This window comes from Brachyhypopomus gauderio, chromosome 4 (assembly GCF_052324685.1).
Source record: "Brachyhypopomus gauderio isolate BG-103 chromosome 4, BGAUD_0.2, whole genome shotgun sequence".
Taxonomy (NCBI): domain Eukaryota; kingdom Metazoa; phylum Chordata; class Actinopteri; order Gymnotiformes; family Hypopomidae; genus Brachyhypopomus; species Brachyhypopomus gauderio.
In genome coordinates, this window is record NC_135214.1 from 29,242,706 (window position 1) to 29,262,265 (window position 19,560).

General features: G+C 49.4%; 1 protein-coding gene across 2 annotated transcripts in view; it reads right to left on the reverse strand.

Annotated features, from left to right (window-relative positions):
* aopep (aminopeptidase O (putative)) overlaps nt 1-19,560 on the reverse strand; it is a 52,490-nt gene that overhangs the window by 30,215 nt on the left and 2,715 nt on the right. The window contains exons 5-11 of one of the 2 annotated variants that reach the window (XM_077003620.1): nt 19,155-19,493; nt 8,701-8,890; nt 7,962-8,065; nt 3,752-3,854; nt 3,457-3,564; nt 3,067-3,110; nt 1,368-1,428 (exon numbers count right to left, since the gene is read on the reverse strand). In XM_077003620.1, coding sequence (XP_076859735.1) covers nt 1,368-1,428; nt 3,067-3,110; nt 3,457-3,564; nt 3,752-3,854; nt 7,962-8,065; nt 8,701-8,890; nt 19,155-19,493 — 949 coding nt within the window. The remainder of the gene's footprint in view (nt 1-1,367; nt 1,429-3,066; nt 3,111-3,456; nt 3,565-3,751; nt 3,855-7,961; nt 8,066-8,700; nt 8,891-19,154; nt 19,494-19,560) is intronic. The other variant, XM_077003621.1, reaches the window with a different exon arrangement.

Below are 19,560 nucleotides of genomic sequence, written 5' to 3' on the forward strand. Positions count from 1 at the left end.
CATACACACAGATTAAAACGCAAACACGGAAGCACACAGACAAAGAATTATATGATCTCAGCTCTCTTTAGCACACACACCCATCCAGACCAACGGGCAGGCAGACACACGTTTGCACGTGCTCTCAAAGAATGGCCAGAACCAGGTGAGAGAGCCACCCAGGAGATCATGTTGAGGTAGCATGTCGATTCACATTTGAATGTCCAGATAAGGGAATCTATTCCACAGCCAGGTTCACATTTCTGTGGTTAGCCACATTTTGTCTGGCTAGCGGAGGTCAAAGGGACCACGAGAGGAAGACACGCAAGATATCGGCCCACCTCAAAATTCCAGCATTCCCATTTATTCTTAAGTGCCCACTGTTTTAAAAATAGCCAGATGGAAAAAAGAGCTCTATTCCCATCTCATTACTCATTCTGTGTGGGTGTGTGTCTCATATTGTGTGTGTGTGAGAGAGAGAAAGAAAGAGAGACTGTTTATTGTGGAGTCCAACTATTTCCTGCCATTATTTACTTTGAGGGACGTTCAGGCACAGTGTGTTATCAAACCCACAGTAATGGCTTAGAAGAGGGGAAAAAGGATTTTATCTAAAATGACAAAATTGATCCTTGTGTTGGTTTTGGCAGCTACGCACCATTAGATGCCTCCTGCAAACAAAAGAGGTATGGGACGCAGATTGCGGCCCGGGAGCGGCTCAGTTAACCGCGGTAAAGCTCCGACCGTGCGGAAGGAGACAGTCTCTCTGAGGCAAACGGAGCGGCCCTCTACCTCCACCCTTTACCTGTTGGTGTTTGGATGTGATTTACAACACCTTGGGGACCACGCGTCGTTCCCAGTCCCAGCGTTTAAAGCGATACCGATGGTCCGCCAGTCTAAGCGTGCATAAGAAAGAACCCACAACATCCCGCAGTGGGACCACACATCGAGGTTTTGGGGCTGGCGGAGAAACGTGATCCTGGTCTGGGATCAAGGCGAATTTCCTCCCAGATGTGTATAACAATAGTCAAATCCAATAATAATCCGAGCCCCTCTGAACAGAGAGGGCGCCGCTCCGCTGGAACCTGCGCCCACGACCGCTACACGGACACGGCGTGCTGTAGCACCGGCGGCAGTGCTCTTTAAACGGGCTTAAGACGCTGAACACAGCTAAAAATAAGCTCGGGAGGCACAGCAATACGGCGTGCCAATCTCCTGGCTTCAGAAAGCGAGGCTGGAACCCGAACGGATCCACGCCGGCAAAGGGCCCGGTCTGCAAGGTGCTATTTTGACTACTGTGCAGCGAACCGGTGTTCTGTGGTTTAATCTCGTGTTTAATCTCGCTATAGCAAACAGCCCAAAATAGACGCGGTCTGCTCTTTGGTTCTTACCTTGGGAATCCCAGGTGTGTCCAGCCAGTCTGAATAAATACCTTCAATGGTCAGGCCTCGGCTGAAACCAGAAACAGATACGCAGAGTTTTTGAATGGATTTAAAAACTGTTGTTTCAACTCTCTTTCGGTGATTTTATTTGGGGCAGACTCTTAAAATCAACAGTGACATGTTTTAATATTGTAGGACTAGTGGACATATGTGAGTGAGGCTGGTTTTTGGATGATTGTAATTCAAGCCGGGGCCCTGTCAGGACATAGCAGTCGTGTTAGTTTGCAGGAGCACACCTGCACATATAATCAACTAATGGACCCTCCCAGTTAGGTATGGGAGTCAACTGTTCCTGCCCACAGAAACTCATAAACAGGGACAGAGGAAAGGGTTACGGTTTGGGGGGATTGTTGCAAACATTCACGTTTGAAAAGAGGGATGTTTGCAAGAGTCAGGATAAATAAAGACAGACATTTACAAACACATATAGTGTATGTGTCTGAAATATATGGCGTCTCTGAACTTGAAACACATGCTGAGATTCTTTTAGCTGCTCTTGGCTCTGAGCACAAATACTGTTTGAACTACTCAAATTGGGCTCACCATGATAATCTAATTCCATTATCAAAGCTAAGCAAATCTCACCCATGCTATTTTAATGCCTGCCTGATTTATGACTAAAAACACTACTCTTAAGCAACTAGTACTACAGGAATGTAATGACATTTCAACATCCTGTTAATAACAATGGCGCTTTGTTTTAAACCTCAAAACCTTTGCTGGGATTTTCTGTAATCTAAAACTGTTTTTTCCCAAATAAGATGTGTATGATGAAGATAATACAGCAACTAGGGGAATACTGATCTGACAAAAATGACGGCCTCTGTCCAAAACGCCAGATCCTTTTTTAAACCCAGCAGGTACTGTGGCAAAATAAGAACACAAATTCATCCCCGAGCTGAGCTAAACGTAAGACCCGTCAGACTCCTTCGGAGGACGTGATTGGATGAGCTGAACACGAAGCCCTTGTTGTGTCTTTAATCAAACATAAGGAGACATGCCATTGCTCCAGTCATGAAGATATACAATTCTGAGAAGCAGGCGCCAGTAGATCATTTGAGACAAAAGACCAAAAAATGTGGAGATGTTTGCACGCCTTTGTTTTGACTTGGCCAGTGGAGGCCTGAACTGGCCAGATTAGCACCAGTGTTGGACATGAGGGGACCAGAAGGTCAGTGGACACCTTCTTGGATGGAGACACCTGAGCTGACAGCTCAATACAGGACCCAACAGCTGTTTGACCCAACTGTGATATCCCCTAGAAAAAAACCATTTAAAGAGCCCCTACCAGCCACAGAACAGGCAGCTATGGTGGCCTACGTTCTGAGGCTAAGCAGATTCAGCTAAACCTTAATCATCACAGCTTGTCATATATGAACGTAAAGACAGGATTTGGCCAAAGACATTGAGTTAACAGGAAACAAGCGGTTAACAAGGAACAGTCCAAACAGTGACTTTGGTTGGGTTGGAAAATCTAACAAATCTAAGGTGCCTTCAGCTCCAGGCTAATTTAATCCAACAGACTGTGGTATTACTCAGCCCTCACAATGAAGAGCTCGTGCTCAAAACCCCATTTGATGGCAGCAGAGGCGTTGGGCGAGTCGGCGAACCATTCAGCAGTCACGATGGTAACGTAGCGCACGCCTACCTGCTCAAAGCTGGGAACTCATCCAGGAACATCTGAAGGAAGTCCTGCATCAGAACATACAAGGATTGGCGACATTCAGCAGTTACAGCCCATGTGAAACACACACCCACAGTTTTCTCCACCCAGCGTACTGACAGAATGGGTCTGACAGGAGTGGTCATGAACACAGCCTCTAATCCAATTCACAACCGCTCCACAGTCGTGTGTATGATCTGGAAGTCTGGCAAAGGCACAATGCATTCTGGGAATGATTTTTACTAAATACTGCAACAAGCAAAGGTACATATTTCCATGAGTGTTCTAAAGGTCCATAAGAGGTAAAAATGCATAAATCCTGGACATATAGGCTTCTGGGTGCAGACAGGTAGTTCCTTTAGAAAATCCTAATACCTGAGAAAGAATGAGTTGCCCATGGAATCTCATCACGAAGACTCTGAGGAAGCCCAAGAACTCGTTCTCGCCCACCTCACTGGCCAGGAACCTCAGTAGGAAGTAACCCTTGCAGAGAGACCAGAAACACAACATTCTCAGATCTCAACACGGCGCGGAACGCGGCATAAGATTACAGGGCACGTTCACCTAAACACTGAGCGGATGTTTAAATGCCCGTCGTCTGCAGTTTCATTTTACGAGACAAGTGGGTTCACTCGCACAGCCTGAGGACTTTTAACCACCGCCGGATTACCTTGAGGTAGTGGACCTGCATGAACGGCTTTGCTGGGTTGAGGGCGTGCTTCACTACGGAGGCTCCAGACTCGCTGGCTTCTCCCGTCGTCTCTTTATTGGGCCTGCGGAGCACGCGGGCGGAGCGCAGTTAGCAGAGCCAGGGCCGTTAGGGAGAAGAGCTGCATTGCTCAAGGTCTGAGTGCAGTTACCCTGACAGCAGCGGGCACTGAAACGCACTTAACAGCCCACTAAATGCCTCGGCTGCGCTCACATTTGCAAGAGGCGGGCAGACGGATCTCGGGTCCCTCGTCCCCTCGCCGTTGCGCAAGCCCTGCTAGGCATCGGCACCGCGAGCGCAAGATTTCGAGCTCTTTGCAACGGAGCAAACACACAAAGCAACGATGCAAAGACGCGAGCAGGTTAAAAATCCCTGTGATTGTACAAGGTTTTTCAGGTATGTCAGTGTAGATAATCTGTGTTGCATGAGGATGCACCATTGGTTCTGTATGCGATGATGGCCAGTAGTAATACACATCGACACGAAATACACAGCGAGGGCCGTTGTGGCTCCCTGCTCTGGTGAGATGTATGGAGTTTGCTTGCTGCTGGGCGTACCCAGGACTGATAGAGCACGTCCTGAGAACAGGGGCAGCCAGTGGTGACACACACAGGGCCCGTGGCCATGGCTACGCGTGTGATGATTACCCCAGTTTAAAAAGGATCGATCCGTGGCAGGAGATTAACCGGACTCGTCCGGAAACGTCTCCCGCAGGTCAATACACGGGCGCCCGCCGGCCCCGGGACCCCGCCGCTGCGTAACAAATCATTTCCTTTTTCACACGGGCCGAGGCGGAGGCGGTGTTAAAAGGCACACACGAGTGTTGCTGGGGGAGGGAGCACACACCGGACCTTGCCTGTGGTTCTCTGGTCAGGCAGTATTGATTGCGACGAGGCAGTGTATGGGGGCTTAGTAATCCACAAGAGCTGCTGGCCTGTTGGAGGAACCGCACCGTCGATTCAGTGATTCAGTGAATCGACGTGTATTCTGTGAATCAACGTGAACAGAAAGCAAAACTCTACCCACCAAAAACCCTAAAATTATCCGGAAAAATGACAAGTGATTCTGTGTTGATTCTCCTTCCCGTCAACCAGTGGTTCCAGCAGTAAAAGAAGTGATGTGTGGTTTGGCCGCCTGGTTTCTGAAGGGTGCCCAGGCCTCTCTGACACGCCTGCCTAAAGCTGGGACCGTGCCTGGTGCGTGGGAGTTCGGAGCGACGCGGCTGTGAACCGGCCTCCGAACCCGTCGTGTACCGATCCACTCAGGTGAGGGGAAAAGCGTCTCTCGGGCGGCTGAAGCCAGCTCGGCGTGAGCCGGATCCATCGCCGGCTCCCTGCGGTTCCCCCACGTGTCGCTTCTCACCACTTCTGGTAGCGCCTTGATGTTTTATACGGCTGGTGTCCAGAAATACAGCCCTGAAAACTGTGCTTACTCACTCTGGCTCTCTTCCTTTCTCTTGCTCTCTCTGGGTTACTCTGATAAGGGTGACTCCCTTTAACACACAGCTCCTATCTTTCCTGGACACCCAGGGAGACAGAAAAAGAAAGACAAGGAGAGAGAGATGGAGACAGAAAAAGGGGGGGGGGGGGGGGGTGTGGAGACTAAAAGTGTCCATCCACGGGTGCTTAGCCAAGAAGTGTAAAAAAAAAAAAGAAAAAAGAAAAAAAAAATGACTAAGAACCAGTGATGCCTAAACAGAAAGCCGACGTCCACCTTCATCAAAGGGGAAAAATGATTTGTTGGAAACTAGGTGGACCTGATAGAATCAAAGCATTAGCCAGTTTGCACTCGGTTTGGACCCTGTGGGGAAATTCAGAATTCCCGTCAACAGAATTGACAGTAAGTAGACCCTTGTCAGAAAGCCAGTGGTTGATTACAGCAAGCGAAGCTGTCATACAACACAAGAAGTCAGCTGACGTAACTCCTCCTGCAATTGGCCGTGGCCCAGTTAGCAACAGCGGGCAGTGCCATTCAGAAGCCACGCCTCCAGCACAGCTATAAAGCAGTAGCAATTGCGAAAAAACTGGCCGACAATACCACGGTACCGGGGCCGAAACAAAGAGTGCGCGTACGAACACAAAAGTGTGGACCTGTCAAAGTGATTTCAGAGCTACAGTTCAGAAAAACACAATTGATTATAGCTCTAGGAAGGAAAAGACACATTCATCTCTGGACAGCCAGGACAGAGGCTGGAATACAACTCTACACTTCAGGGCTGGACACATCAAGCCATTCGATCGACACAGCACATCATAAATAATATTAACCACTCCTATCACTAAAAAACAGTCAGACTTATCCCGTCTCTAGATAGAATTCTATGGAAGCCACATTCTAGTATGCTGGTGTTCATTTAGAATATGTGCATTAATACATTTTGTAGCCTCTAATGCTTCCAGTGTAACCCTATATGGACATCACTGGTAAGTATGAATTTTGTAGTTTGTATAGTATATACACATGCTAACCTTGAAAGGTTCAAACCTAGTTCTGTACAAGGAAGAGACGGAGTGTAGTGGGTGGAGGTGATCTGGTCCTAGCCTCTGGGAAGCCGTAGGAAGAGTGTGTGTTAGAAAATCGATGGAAATCACTTTCAAATGTCCACAAGTTCTTACAGCATTGCTGTGTGTGTTGAAAAGCCCCCTGAACACTCTAAATACGCATCACACTGTCTACGACCTTACACACTTACATCGCACTGCGACCTTACACACATGCACTCCCAAATCACTTTAACAAGAACACACACCTTCTACTTACACTCACACTTACTTATTTCAATGTTACATGCCAGATGCTGTTTGGACTGCAGACTGGTGTTAACCCAACACTAATGCTGACCTAACACTGCTGTGTGTGTTGAGCTGGCATGAGTTTATCAGGCACAGCAGGGTTGCTGAGGCTTTCATTTCCAAGTGCCAGTATCACTGCTGGTTTGAGAGAGGCCTGCCACGAAAATACCAGCGAACAAAGGTCATGTGGTCAGATACTGACCACTCCTGAAGGGAGAGAGGGCTAGCAAGGCACGGCGTGTTTATTTATACATCACTTTTCGTACATTGAGGTCATTCAAACTACAGCTCATATACATATAAAATGAGCTACAGACTCTAACCATATACGTGTACCCACATGCCAGGCACATACAACTTCAATTAGGTATTAAATGCTTTTGGGTAGCCAATGTCTATAAACACACCAACATCGGTCTGCTTTGTCACTTAACGGCAACATGTTTCTCTTTTACGTAAAGGTAAATATTGCTCTTTCCCGTCTCCCCACAGACACGGGCCTGTCTGTGTGATGAGCCCTTTTTAAAGCTGTCATTCTGGCAGCGTTTGACCGGCTAGCAGCATGACAGGGCCGAGTCTCCGAGCACCAGTGGCTGTGTTTCGCCTGTTAAAATTGTCGAGAGCGTCCACGGTGCGGGAGACCTTCACGCAGCATGGTCATGAGTCACAGCCACAAGTCACTGGCACGTGACATTAGTAACCATAGCAAAGATGGCGGGGCATCTCTGACATATGTGAAGGGGGACTGATCCAGGATCAGGTACGGGCCTTTGAAGCAGTGGGACCCCCACACACGGGCCAAAGTGGAAAACCAATATGCGTACGCACGCAGTCACACACAAATCTTACTCATGGTGAAGATGTGTGTGTCCATGTGAAGTCCACAGACAAAACAATATTTCAGGAAATGATCTGGTAGCCCCGTACATGATTTTGTCTCCACCATAGACATTCCAATGAAAAAAAGTAAGACAAGAAGAAAGATGGAAAGAAAAAAGAATTCCTAGTCTGACACCGGGTGCGCTGGTTTAAATGCGTCCTTTAACTAAAAGCCAACAACGACATGAAGTCAATAGCAGGCTAGTGGATGAAAGTGCCTTTTTTCTGAAAATGAAAGAAGGCTGATGTTACATAATAGGTGCGACATTAGAAAATGTTTCCCTGATATTTCGTACGCTCGGGCCATGATTTATCGAGCTCCCGATAAAGAGTGCCAATATGCGTGGGCCGTCCAAATAATTGCACGTGTACTTTACGTGGGTAGGTGCCTTGCGGGTGATCTAAAAAACATTTTTTTGAAATGCTGTTTATGAACAAAGAAACACACAGAGGCAAAATTAAAATACAATAAAAACCAAATGGCGCAGAGCCCGTCGGACCTGAGGACCTGCAGGTCTTCTTGGGAATTCACCACTTCATCCCTCAGCCTCCTCCAGCGCAGCAGGGCCTTCAGGTCCCGCCGTTCCTCCTCGGTGCCGCCCAGCTGAAACACCGCACGCGCGTGAGACAAAACAGGAAGTAGAAATAATTCGAGGGTTATGACCTCACTAAGGCAGCCTCACACACAATTTGAGATGCTAACATGGGTGCGTGTGCACAATACGTTGCAGTGCCACCTACAGGATCAGGTCACCACCATTATGTACATGTAAAACCCTAGTTAACCTATTATGAATCTTCCTGCTTATGTGTGATGATAGTGAGGATTATGGTGCATTCGATGTTCTTTCTTCTGCTAATTAGTATTGGAGTTTCAGGGCAAACTGAAGCAATGATGGATTGGTTTTGCAGAATGAAGAAATCTTTTGTGAGTTGAAGAGTCACAGGCTTCGAAAATGTGCTCTTTTCCAGGAAGTGCATTTAGGTAATTGCAGAAAATTAGAAAAGCCACGGTGAAGAACTCTACCAAATTCTTCATTCCCCAACATTCATAGCCACTGTTTTTAAATAAACTGTTTTTATTTAAAAGCACTCTAATGATCTCTAAATGAGAGAGAGAGAGCACTGTATTGACAGAGCACAGCGAACGTGCCAGACCACAGGCATGAGAACAGCTGGAGACGCAGAAACATGGGCCAGGCCTCCTTATCTTAAACACAGTGAGAATGGAGCCGGCACCTGTTGGACTCTGGCCCAAAGCACGTCCTCCAGGTAGGTGGCGAAGCCCTCGCTGATCCACTCCTCTGTCCAGTCCCGCGCCCCGATGGCCAGGCCGAACCACGAGTGGGCGATTTCGTGGCACAGCCTCTGCCCACGCAGGCCGCTCTCCCCCGCCAGCACACTCTGGGACAGGAAGATGATGTGTGGGCTGGGAAATACACACACACCCAAGACTCATTCAGAAACACATGTGCCTGGCTTATCAAATAAACCAATATATATTCTCATTCTGCTATATGTATTCTATGTGGTTCAAAATGACATAAAGCTCCTTGCCAGGTAGCACAAAGCCTGTAAATGTCTGATCTAGTAAAATTAGTTAGTAGATCTAGTAGTTTGATTAACAGAACGAGCATCAGCACCGGATGAACGCCAAAACTCCCCAACAACGGCAGGTGCGAGGTTTTCCCGCCGCGGAGATGATCGCCCAGCGTCGACATGAAAGCTCTGGGTTTTTCCACCGCAGCGCACTCTGTCATTAAGGAGGAGGGACGCCGAGTCTGAACGATGCCTTGCGGACGGCGGAGAAGCTGTCCGGACCGCACCCTTCAAAGCAGCATTCCCAAGGCATGCGCTAACGGGGGCTAAATTAAAGGACTGGCACGCTGCCGCTGAGTTAGCGGTGCGCATTAGCCGCGCTCCTCCGCAGGTCTGGCTTGCTTACAAAACAGCTCGAGGGAGGGGCCGGCAACAAAAGAGTGACATGTGCCCGAAACAGCTCAGCCTTGAAAATCACACTTTAAAACACTGAACACACACAACTACTAGAATAAACATGTCTCTAATATACACAGTCTCTTCCGGCTGGGCCACTGGGTGTTTATCTAACCTTGAGTTCGAGAATCCAGTCACTCACAGCGCTTGGGACGGTGAAACGTGGCAGTGTTTGCCTCATCTCTGTGGATTACCTCAGGTGACCTTTTCAGGAGGGTTGCCTGGTGCAGTAAAGCAAACAGTTCTTTATCAGGACACTGCCCCAGGGGCAGAGCAGGACGGAGAGAGAACGCGGCTGCCATCTTTCCTGGGCGTCTGGGGCTCGGCTGGTTTGCAGCGGGGACATTTTTCAAACAAGACGTGCGGCAGTGACGACGCAAACACTTCCGCCCACAAAGCGGATTTAACGGCCAGGGCGATCAAGCGACCCAGCTCGCACCTTTGAGTTGGGCGTGGACAGGCATGCAGTGTTTGTGTCCTCCTCTTGTTGGGTGGCACATCCATGCCAAACGCCAAGCCTGAATCATGGTGGTGGGGCCCCCACGTGGGGGCCCTAAGCCCTCCTTTTTAAGCCACTCTGATTCGTTACAGGCACCAAGCCGCAGGCTCTGATCAAGCCGTAGTGCTCATGAAACAGGGCTTGGGGAGGGCAAGACTAAAGCCTTCCCCATTTCCTCCAGACGGAGGGAGGAACGGAAGTGTGCAGGAGCCGCCACAGGGATACTGGCTGACATCCAAAAGCACACAGCTCTGGAAGGGCTCACCTGTGTCCCAACCACAATGATCACAAGGCATGCGGGAACGCTCTAGCAAAATCAAGGGGAATTCTAATCGCTAGAAAGCTCTGCATGCTTTACCAATATTAAGGGCAAATCCCAAACTTTCCAAAGAAGAGCTGGACTTTAATCTTCTGCAGATCCACCAGACAGGAAAGCAAGTGGCTCGCATGCCCCTCCCCCTCACCAGGGATCATGGACCCCACTGAGAGCAGTTGAGCTATAAGCCCGTTGTTGATTAAGTATGAGGATTTTTTTTTTCCCACCGCATAGCAGACCTTCCATATCATCTAACACCAAAATCTCTAAAGGCTGAGATCTGTGAATGTGTGTGTTTATTTATTGCAGAAACTCTGAGTGATCTACAAACGCCAGTGTTACTGGAACAGTATTAAAGGTGTCATGAACCTTGAACCGTATTAAAGCTGTCATGAACCTTGGGGCTACACAGATCCCAGCATCACATGGCTTTAGCGTGGCTTCCTAAAGTTCTAACCACGCAACTTTGTTTCCCAGGAACGTTCTCTTTAAGATCTCAGATATCAAACTAACCCCTAGGGCCTGTTCACTCCGTGCCAGTCCTGCTCCCTTTGAGGACCGTGAACTGTGCAGAGTCACAGTCGCTGTGGCAAATGGCCTCCGACTGACTGCAAAACTCGCTAACCACCTCGGACGAACGCACCGCCAAACCCAGCTGCAGACAGCCGCCATCTCCTCCTTCTCTCCAGTCATAGTACATAAAGGCATTCTGGAGAGGGGGAGAGCCGTCAAAGGGGACGGGGGGGGGCGGGGGGGGGTTTGGCGTGTACAAATAAACAAGCCATTTTCTCCGTGGCTCCAGGACTCCTGTAGGAAGGTTACAGTCTGTAGATCACGGGAGGGAGACGCAGGTTCTACAGCAACAGGAGATTCCTGTCGAACGGGAGCGACGCAGCCGGCAAACTCAGAAGCGGCGAAACTCGCTGAATGTGAGGGAATCGGCTTCTTTCGTGCGGGTGCGATAATGTCACTCTATTTTTAGCATAAGAAAGACAGAAAGTAGAACATAATGGGTCTGATTTCAAATCCGACGGAATCGACTTTCCTCCCTGGGGAAGGCCAGTGCACAATCGCAGCCCTGTGGGCAAGGGGGGAGGGCGGGGGGGTTGGTGGCTGGGGGGGGTTGGCGGTGGAAAGAACAAATCATGGCTCATCTATTATTAGGCCCCAGGAGTTGATTTGTGCTCTCTGTGCATTAATCTTATTTGCCAACAGATGAAATAAGCTGTCTTTTGTAGTGAGAGCCAACAAATGCCCTACACCCAAAGGCTGCCATTATGTTATTGACAGCTCCCACAGGAAGTCGCTCTGATGAGAAATAATCCAAGTGTCAGCCAAATGTAACCTTACCCAGTCATGGCCACGCTGAAAGTTAAGATACACATATGGATTACAGAACAAAGGCATGGACCTTTACCCATGATGCCAAAGTCAACAGCATTGTACCCAAGACACTTCTGAGGAAATGTATATTAAAGGGCCCAAGGCCATTCTTATAGACATGCCTACCACTCCTCACAAAAACAAAAACAGCATACATAGAGCTTTGGTGGGAGTGGATCCATCACTTGCTGGAGAATTAAGCAGGCTGGTGTGGTACACCCAACCTGACTTCAGCTCATCTGAACGTCAACCTGTATTGTCTCGGGGGGATACAGACCATGAATGTCCACACCAGCTCACACTACACATCGCAGTAAAACAATGAAAGAGACAGATGCCCACATCTGACACTTTACTCAGAAACCTGTCTTCCTTTCAAGACGGTGTTGACACATTAGTAAGAGATTTATATGAAATATGAGGAGGTCACGCGGTGAAGACAAGCACGCATGTGACAGGTGTGTAAAAACAGTCTAGCAGTCTGTGCGAGGTTTGATTTCCAACGTATCAGTAGAGCTGTTCAAAACCAAAAAACCCGTACCACAATCACCTTCGTTTTAGAACGAAACAAAAAAAAACTCTGACTTTAAATGTCTGGCATTCGCGTCCGGTCAATTCAGCTTCGGAGGACCACAGGGGTTTTCTGCCGGGTCGCTCCACACATGCCAGTCCTTTTTAGGCCGCATCGCGCACAGCCAACGCTGAATCCCGTGAATAGCTACAAGCGTGATATTAGGGGCTAACGGCGTGAGGGAGAAGTTCGCTCCGGTGGCCTCCTGCTCTAACCGTCCTCTGAAGTTCCGGCGAGAGTGAGCAGGGGGGCGTGTCGTGTTAACTTCGCTGTGTTAACGGCAGAGTGACGTGCAAAGTAGCGGCGGGGGCGTTGACCCACGCGGGACCTGCCGTCTGCGCTGCGGACCCAAAGCAGATGTTTGCACGAAGGCGTGCGTTTACTGCGCGCGTGAGGCCTCTCTCCTTCTCTCTATCCTTCTCTCTCTCTCTTTTCATGAGCTCCCTTGAGTTCTTCAAGGTTATCTACAGCATGCAAGAATGAGACCATCGCTGAGGAATCTGGCGTGCACGGAATGCCGGGGGAACTGTATGTGCGGTACTATCAAGCGGCGCAATCTCACTGACCTCTTGTTTTCGGTAAAAAGCAAGAAAATGCCTTTGTTGGATCCCAAAAAGAATGCTAAGTGGCAAACAGAGGCCTCTTATTCTAACTCTGAGGTATCACAGGCGACGGGCCTAGATGGTCCTGGCCCATGAGTTACGCAAAGCCACAGCCTTCTGGATTCATACTGAAAATGGTAATTCGATCAAGGTGCTCTGCATACGGTAACACATGGACTACAATTTATGGCCCAATTTGGCCAGCTCCACCGAGGGATCCGGCTTGAAGCATCGATACAAATTGGCTTTGGCTGCCGGGACGCCGGGCCTGGGGTCGGTGAGACTGGGCCACCGGCAGGAGACGGATGGCGTAACGCAGCCAATACAAAGTCTGCGACATGATCCCGTTCCCGTCCTCCAAATGTGCGCCAAAAGCGAGCAGGTGAGGGCCTGAAGGTGTCTTGAAGAATTCCATGCGTCTCTCGGGGCGGGCCTGCGAAGGACGGGCGGGTCAAGGGTGATCGCAGGGCCTTTTCGGGACATCGCCCAGGTGTAGTGATGTGGGCGTGGCCTTCCAAGCAGCGCCCGACGGCTAACGAGGCACTGAATGGACCGGGTGACCTGCTACTGCTTCTCCTTCCTTAAATCAGCCATACAGCCAAAACAAACTCTGGGTGTACGATGCGGGTTTATTTCGTTCAGCCTCTAGCTCTCCTGCAGCCTCTAGCTCCCCCCCCCCCCCCCCCCTCCCCGATCAACCTGGCAACAGGCTTGTTTGAAAGCTAGCAGACAGAGTTATGAGCTTGCAGACAGCACCTCAACTCAAGCAGTCATATTAGTGCCGAGTGGCTAAGCCGAGGCCACCAGGCTGCTCCTGAGATACTGCTAAGATAAAGTGAGGAAGCAGGGTCCCTCCCGATAACCAGGCAGGAATGTACTTATAATAACAATGTGCACTCTAGACCGGAGCCTGCTATCTTCATTAAAGACGGCTGTCGGAAGGCGGGAGGGGGAGGGGATTGGAGCTGAAGCATGTCTGACGCGCTGGGTAAAGTAGCCGTACGGCGTCCCTCCTCGAGACGGCTCTCGCTCCTCGTCCAGGTGCAGAAGAGCACGCCGCACTCTCACCCGCTGCTGCCTTTTGTGTGCGCACGGCGGGCGGAAGGGAAGGAGGAAAGGAGGAGAAAATCCCCTCTGCAAAGATTTTCAGAGAAAAACACCCCATCCTTGACAATTTGATTAACAGCTGTCTTTTGTGCCAAAGTCCCTCCGCTTGGAAAGACTGTTCCTGTCGCACAGTTCTTAGGTTACGCAGCAATCACAGAGGAGAAGAGGAAAGAAAGAAAATGACCTTGGATAGAGAGAGATAGAGAGAGAGAGAGAGAGAGAGAGAGAGAAAGAGAATAAATGTTGGAGCCAGAAAAGACAGAGGGAGAAAGGGAGAGAGAGTGGAGCGAGAATGAATGTTTGAGCCAGAATAACAGAGAGAGAGAGAATGAATGTTAAGTGCCAGAATGAGAGAGAAAGAGAGAAGATGAGTATAGAGCCAGAACAGCAGAGAGAGAGAGAGAGAGAGAGAGAGAGAGAGAGAGAGAGAGAAAGTGTATGTAGTTCAGGCTTTGGCAATCCAAACGTGCCATTATTTGTCATGCCAATAAACCACCTTGAATTGAACTGGGAACGAGAGAAACAAAGGTAGAGAGAAAGAGATGGAATATAAGGACAAGAATTGGGGACAGAAAGTCAGAGAGAGAGAGAAAGAGAGAGAGAAAGAGAGAGAGAGAGAGAGAGAGAGAGAGAGAGAGAGGTCTATTTAAATGGTGTTATCTCAGCGTCCCTTTCGGCCTGGATACACCAGCACATTCCACAAGCTTCGCATGCATCGCCCACATTACACTGCGCACCCATGGGACTCTGCTCGCCTTCCCCATATGGTCATTTTAAGAGTGCCTGAACAGCTCAAGTAAGCACACAAACGTGCCCAAAGCCTGCGGCTGAGCAACTCCCAGAAATCCTGCCAGCCTCTGTCAAGTGACACACAGTCAGGTCGCGAACAAGGTGTCACAACTGCAGGGCGGACGGATGAAAAGGTTGGGTCTGACAGAAGTGCGGTGGTGAGATAATTGGCCTCAAAATTTCCCGCTCCCTGTGGACGCTAAGAGACAAACCAAAACTAATTTTTACATTCCTTTGGCCTGAGAAGTTTAAATCAACTTTCTAAGATTACATCAAAGTTTTATTATTTTATATTTTAGGCCTACATTATTTTATTGCATACTAATAACATACTAATAACTACTATATATATATGTGTGTGTGTGTGTGTGTGTGTGTGTGTGTGTGTGTGTGTGTGTGTGTGTGTGTGTGTGTGTGTGTGTGTTAATTTTAATTTATTCTAATTACAATGGCAGGTCAAAGGTTTTGATTGGTTGACTGGTTTTTAGCACAATCTTTACTATTAATGCTATTATGAGCAAAATTTCTAAATAAAAATATCTGTCTCTCCTTTCTAAGGGGGACAGGTGTGGTGTGCTGAACAACATAAGCTGGCCAAGCACTTCACTCTCTCATGCATTTTAAGAGTCATCCAATCAGCATATCCAATCTTCATCTCTGATTAATAATCATATAGTATTCAAGAAGGACCTGAAGCCAATCTCACCCACCAAAACACCTTGATTATAATGAATCCAATACAAAGGGACAGATTGTTAAGCGCTTATGCGGCTTCAAATTGGTACCGCCAACGTATGAAAGACAAATATTAATAAGCTAGAGCCATAATCTGTTTCCTGTGCTTCACTGCCGTATTCCCAGTCAAGTGCTAAACTGTTCAGACCCCCCCCCCCCCCCCCCCCCACCACCATCAGATCAACTTTCCATTCTGATAGATGAGGATGTGCCACTGTCAAATGACATTCCAATATGGACACGCAAGCTTGCAGTTGAAGGGCTCATGTAGGTGGGGGCAATTCCTACAGGGCGGGGCTAAGGGCGGGGCTACAGGGCGGGGCTAAGGGCAGGGCTACAGGGCGGGGCTAAGGGCAGGGCTACAGGGCGGGGCTAAGGGCAGGGCTACAGGGCGGGGCTAAGGGCAGGGCTACAGGGCGGGGCTAAGGGCGGGGCTACAGGGCGGGGCTAAGGGCAGGGCTACAGGGCGCCAGTTCACACTTTTGACCGGCGGTATAAATGAAAGCCAGGCTGGGATATGAGCACTCTGTCCCGGAGGTGCTCACGCCGCTCTGGCCACGCCTTCTGGGGTGAGCGAGGTTTCACATCACCACCTTGTTTTTGTGCGACAGGTGAGAGCGTAAAAGTGAGCCAGCAGTCAGAGCTCCAGGGGAGGCGGATTCTTCCTCACAGTCTACAGGCAGGAACAACCTCACTCCGCCCCTCCAGAGGCACTAGCAAGCTTGAGGAGACAGGTGACTCTATGTAGGGCTTACCCTCATTTTTAAAGAAGCCACAGGGCAGGAAGGGGTTCATAATTCTTGTGGTAGGTGACGGTTGCCTGACAGCACGATTCAGGCTTTAATGGATGGGTTTATTTTTGCAGGATACCTCACCTGTTCTGCAGCATGCCACATTAGCACTCCAGCTGTGGGAAAGCTAAGGCTGTTTTAAGGAATGTTCTTCAACTGAGACAGGGCAAAAGAGACCAATAATGTCAGATGCAGAAACAAATGAATCGTACGGTAACAGGCTGTGATGTGGTATTTATGGGGCCTCATAAAAAGGCGTTGTGGGCGTTCTAGTAAAGGCTGTGTTAGCAAGCCTGAGATTTTAAAAAGTGTTAATGAGAACATCAGGACGCTGGTGAAGCATCTTGACGAAGATTCTTCCTCTCACGCGCTTGTGGGCAAATCCATCACATCTGACTCATAATATGCAGAATTCATTCCTGGAAACAGCACCAATACCTTTTTTTTTCCACCAACATATCTCTGACCACTAACCATATTTCACAAAACTGTTTAGAAAACCCAAAGCTGAACCTGGCCCGCTTTTCTGTCATTTTATTCCAAGACTCGCGGCTCCTTCTGGTGGCCAGATCTCCCCCGACACGGCGCGTGAAACGTCCTTCGGAATGCGTGCGCAGATCCACCATGGAAGCCTTCTCCAAGAGGAGACCATACCCATACCGGTGCATCTGGGAGTCCAAGCATTCCAACTTCGCCTTGCCACGGCAGGAAAAGAACAGCAACCACAACAACAAGGGAACATTAAGGGGCACAGACCGGGCAGCCCGAGAGACGCTGGCAGACTGGAGCTGCAGAACGCTGCGCTGGAACTGCTGGCATGTCGTTACGTCAGCACAGCCACGGCCGAGACGCACCCTACGTGACCTGGCAGCAATACGCGGACCGGGATGACGGCTGCATTCCTCCCAGACATATTTCCTGTAACCTCACACGCCTGACCCACATATAGATAACATGGATTCCGTTAAAAGCCGATATTTTGTAACGGACCAGGTTCTTCATGGGTGACTTTTTATGTTTTGTTTTGTTTTTTAAGGGTGGATTTATTTTTGGTATGAAACCAGAGCAAAGTAATGTGGGTACAAACGAACAGTAAGAAGCACCGGTGCGGTGCACACACACGTACGCATGCGCGCGCGCGCGCACACACACACACACACACACACACACACACACGCAAAGCCAGGCCAGCCTTTGCTTGACTTCTTAATCTTGAACTTCCTGCCCTCCCTTCCCGCTTATCTAAGTACAAAAAATGCCCCCTTCATGATGTCCCCAACCCAGCCTGAAAATGAAGGAGCATGAAATAAAAGCAGCAGCTGGCCTGGCCCCAAGGACTCGGGCCGACATACTTCCCAAATTTTTAGATTAAATAGTTCCCTTCTCTGAAGTAGTTCCAGGAGCTAATGGCTTTTGTTACTGGGAATAATCCACACATCCTCTCCCACATCCTTGGGGAACTGCGTCTCAAAGCGCCCTTCTCCCACCCCCACCCCAATTTTGTTGACCGCTCGTTTTCCCCTGATTTGGTTGAACCTAGCTTTTAAGGTAAGACTTGTAGGACCGTACCATTTCCCGAGCAGGGGACGACTGCCTGTCTGCCGCCGTGATCCATGTGTGCGAAGAGAAGCAAGAAGGAGAATCCTTCACTCTCACAAACAGCCGTATTTCTGTCATCCCGCCTCAGCTAATGCAGTTGAGACCATGAGCGTAATAATACACTGAGTCTGCTAATAAAAGATAAACCCCCTCCAGACCCCGACGTCTAAAAAGTGAAGCACGGCGCTCTGAGCCGCGCTCCGGCCCAAAGCAAACAGACAAGGCGAGGCGCGCCTAATTCGGAAAAGAAAAACAGTAGCAGAGTGACCACCATGTCGGTTATATACCTACCGCTAATTAGAACGTGACATTTTCTTCTGCTAAATAGCTGGAACCTGCCTGGGGCAGCGTGTAATGACCTCACATCCTATGGAACACTTATCCCTGGCCAGAGAGATGGTGGGAACCACAGAAACCCACCTACGGCCACCCAAGCGCATGTTTACTTGATCCACTGCAAGATGGCCCACCTCCTCGCTTTTTGCTTACATCTCCGGTGATGATTCATTCCAAATTATAAGGCATGCCACTCTATTAAATTAGAGTGTTTGTTTAGCATCGGAAATATGCAAAGTCCCGGGTACGCTCCAAACAAGAGACATAAAAAAATAAAATAAAATACATTTTAAATGTATCTTCTGTATACTAACCTCTGCAAAGCAAAGCCTTGGCAATCACCTACTAACTTGGCAGTAGTGTGGGGAAAGAAGTTTCGCTGGAGTTATAAAGCAAGCATTTAAAGTCATCTAGGACACACCCACCACCTCACATGCACAGTGGCGGGCACACCAGGGTGTTTAATGCAGGCAGCCCGTACACAGTCGGTGCCCTCAAGGCTGATGCCCAGAGGGGCAAGGAGTAACGGAATGACACGGATGCCAAGTGGTGATTCGATTTCCAACGAGTCCTTCTGCTCAGAATCCTTGCTTGACCAGCTAAACAAGACAGCCCGGTGTGCACGTTAAGGGCCTGAGAGGAGGTCTGGTAAGCAGAGCTACGCAGAACTCCACTGACTGGCTGAGGCAGGCGTGAGTGCTAGCGTTCCTCTCCGGTTCGGAGGCAGGGGGCAGGAGTGGGTGTTGGGTGCCCACGTGGTTCTGGGCATATTTACGGTGGAAAAACACAATGACGAACAAGGAAAAGCATGCACAAAAAATGAAAAAGCAAAAAAATAGGGATTTATTGAAAACTTATCAAGTTTTTTGACAGCAGCGTGCGTGGCAGTCAGCAAGCATCACACACACCGTGAGTGACAGAGTGTGGTAATCGGGTGAGGGAGGAGCCAGGGTGGACTGGCGGGACCTACCTGGCCATTCCTAGACTGGAGAACCCAGGAGGAACGAGGAGAACGTCCAGGCGTGAGAACGGGTGGACGCCGAGGACGGCGTGAGCGGCGGTCAGGCAGAGCGGCAGTAGAGGCAGGAGGGTGGTCTCCACCCTGTGCAGGTGACAGGACGGGGCAAACACGCGGTGGGGCAGGACCACCTGGGCCCTGGAGCCGGCACACGTGAACCGACACGGATAGTCCACGTGTGAGCAACAACGCTGGTCTCCCTCTCCGGCAGAGACGACCGACCCAGGATGGCGGCTCTGGGCCTCACGGCTCGGCTCTGTGCTCCTGCTTCCTGGAAAATCTACACTACTCCTACAACAAAGACAGATGAACACCAGCTTTCCAAATGACTCAAGATATCCTGATTAAAAAAAGGGGA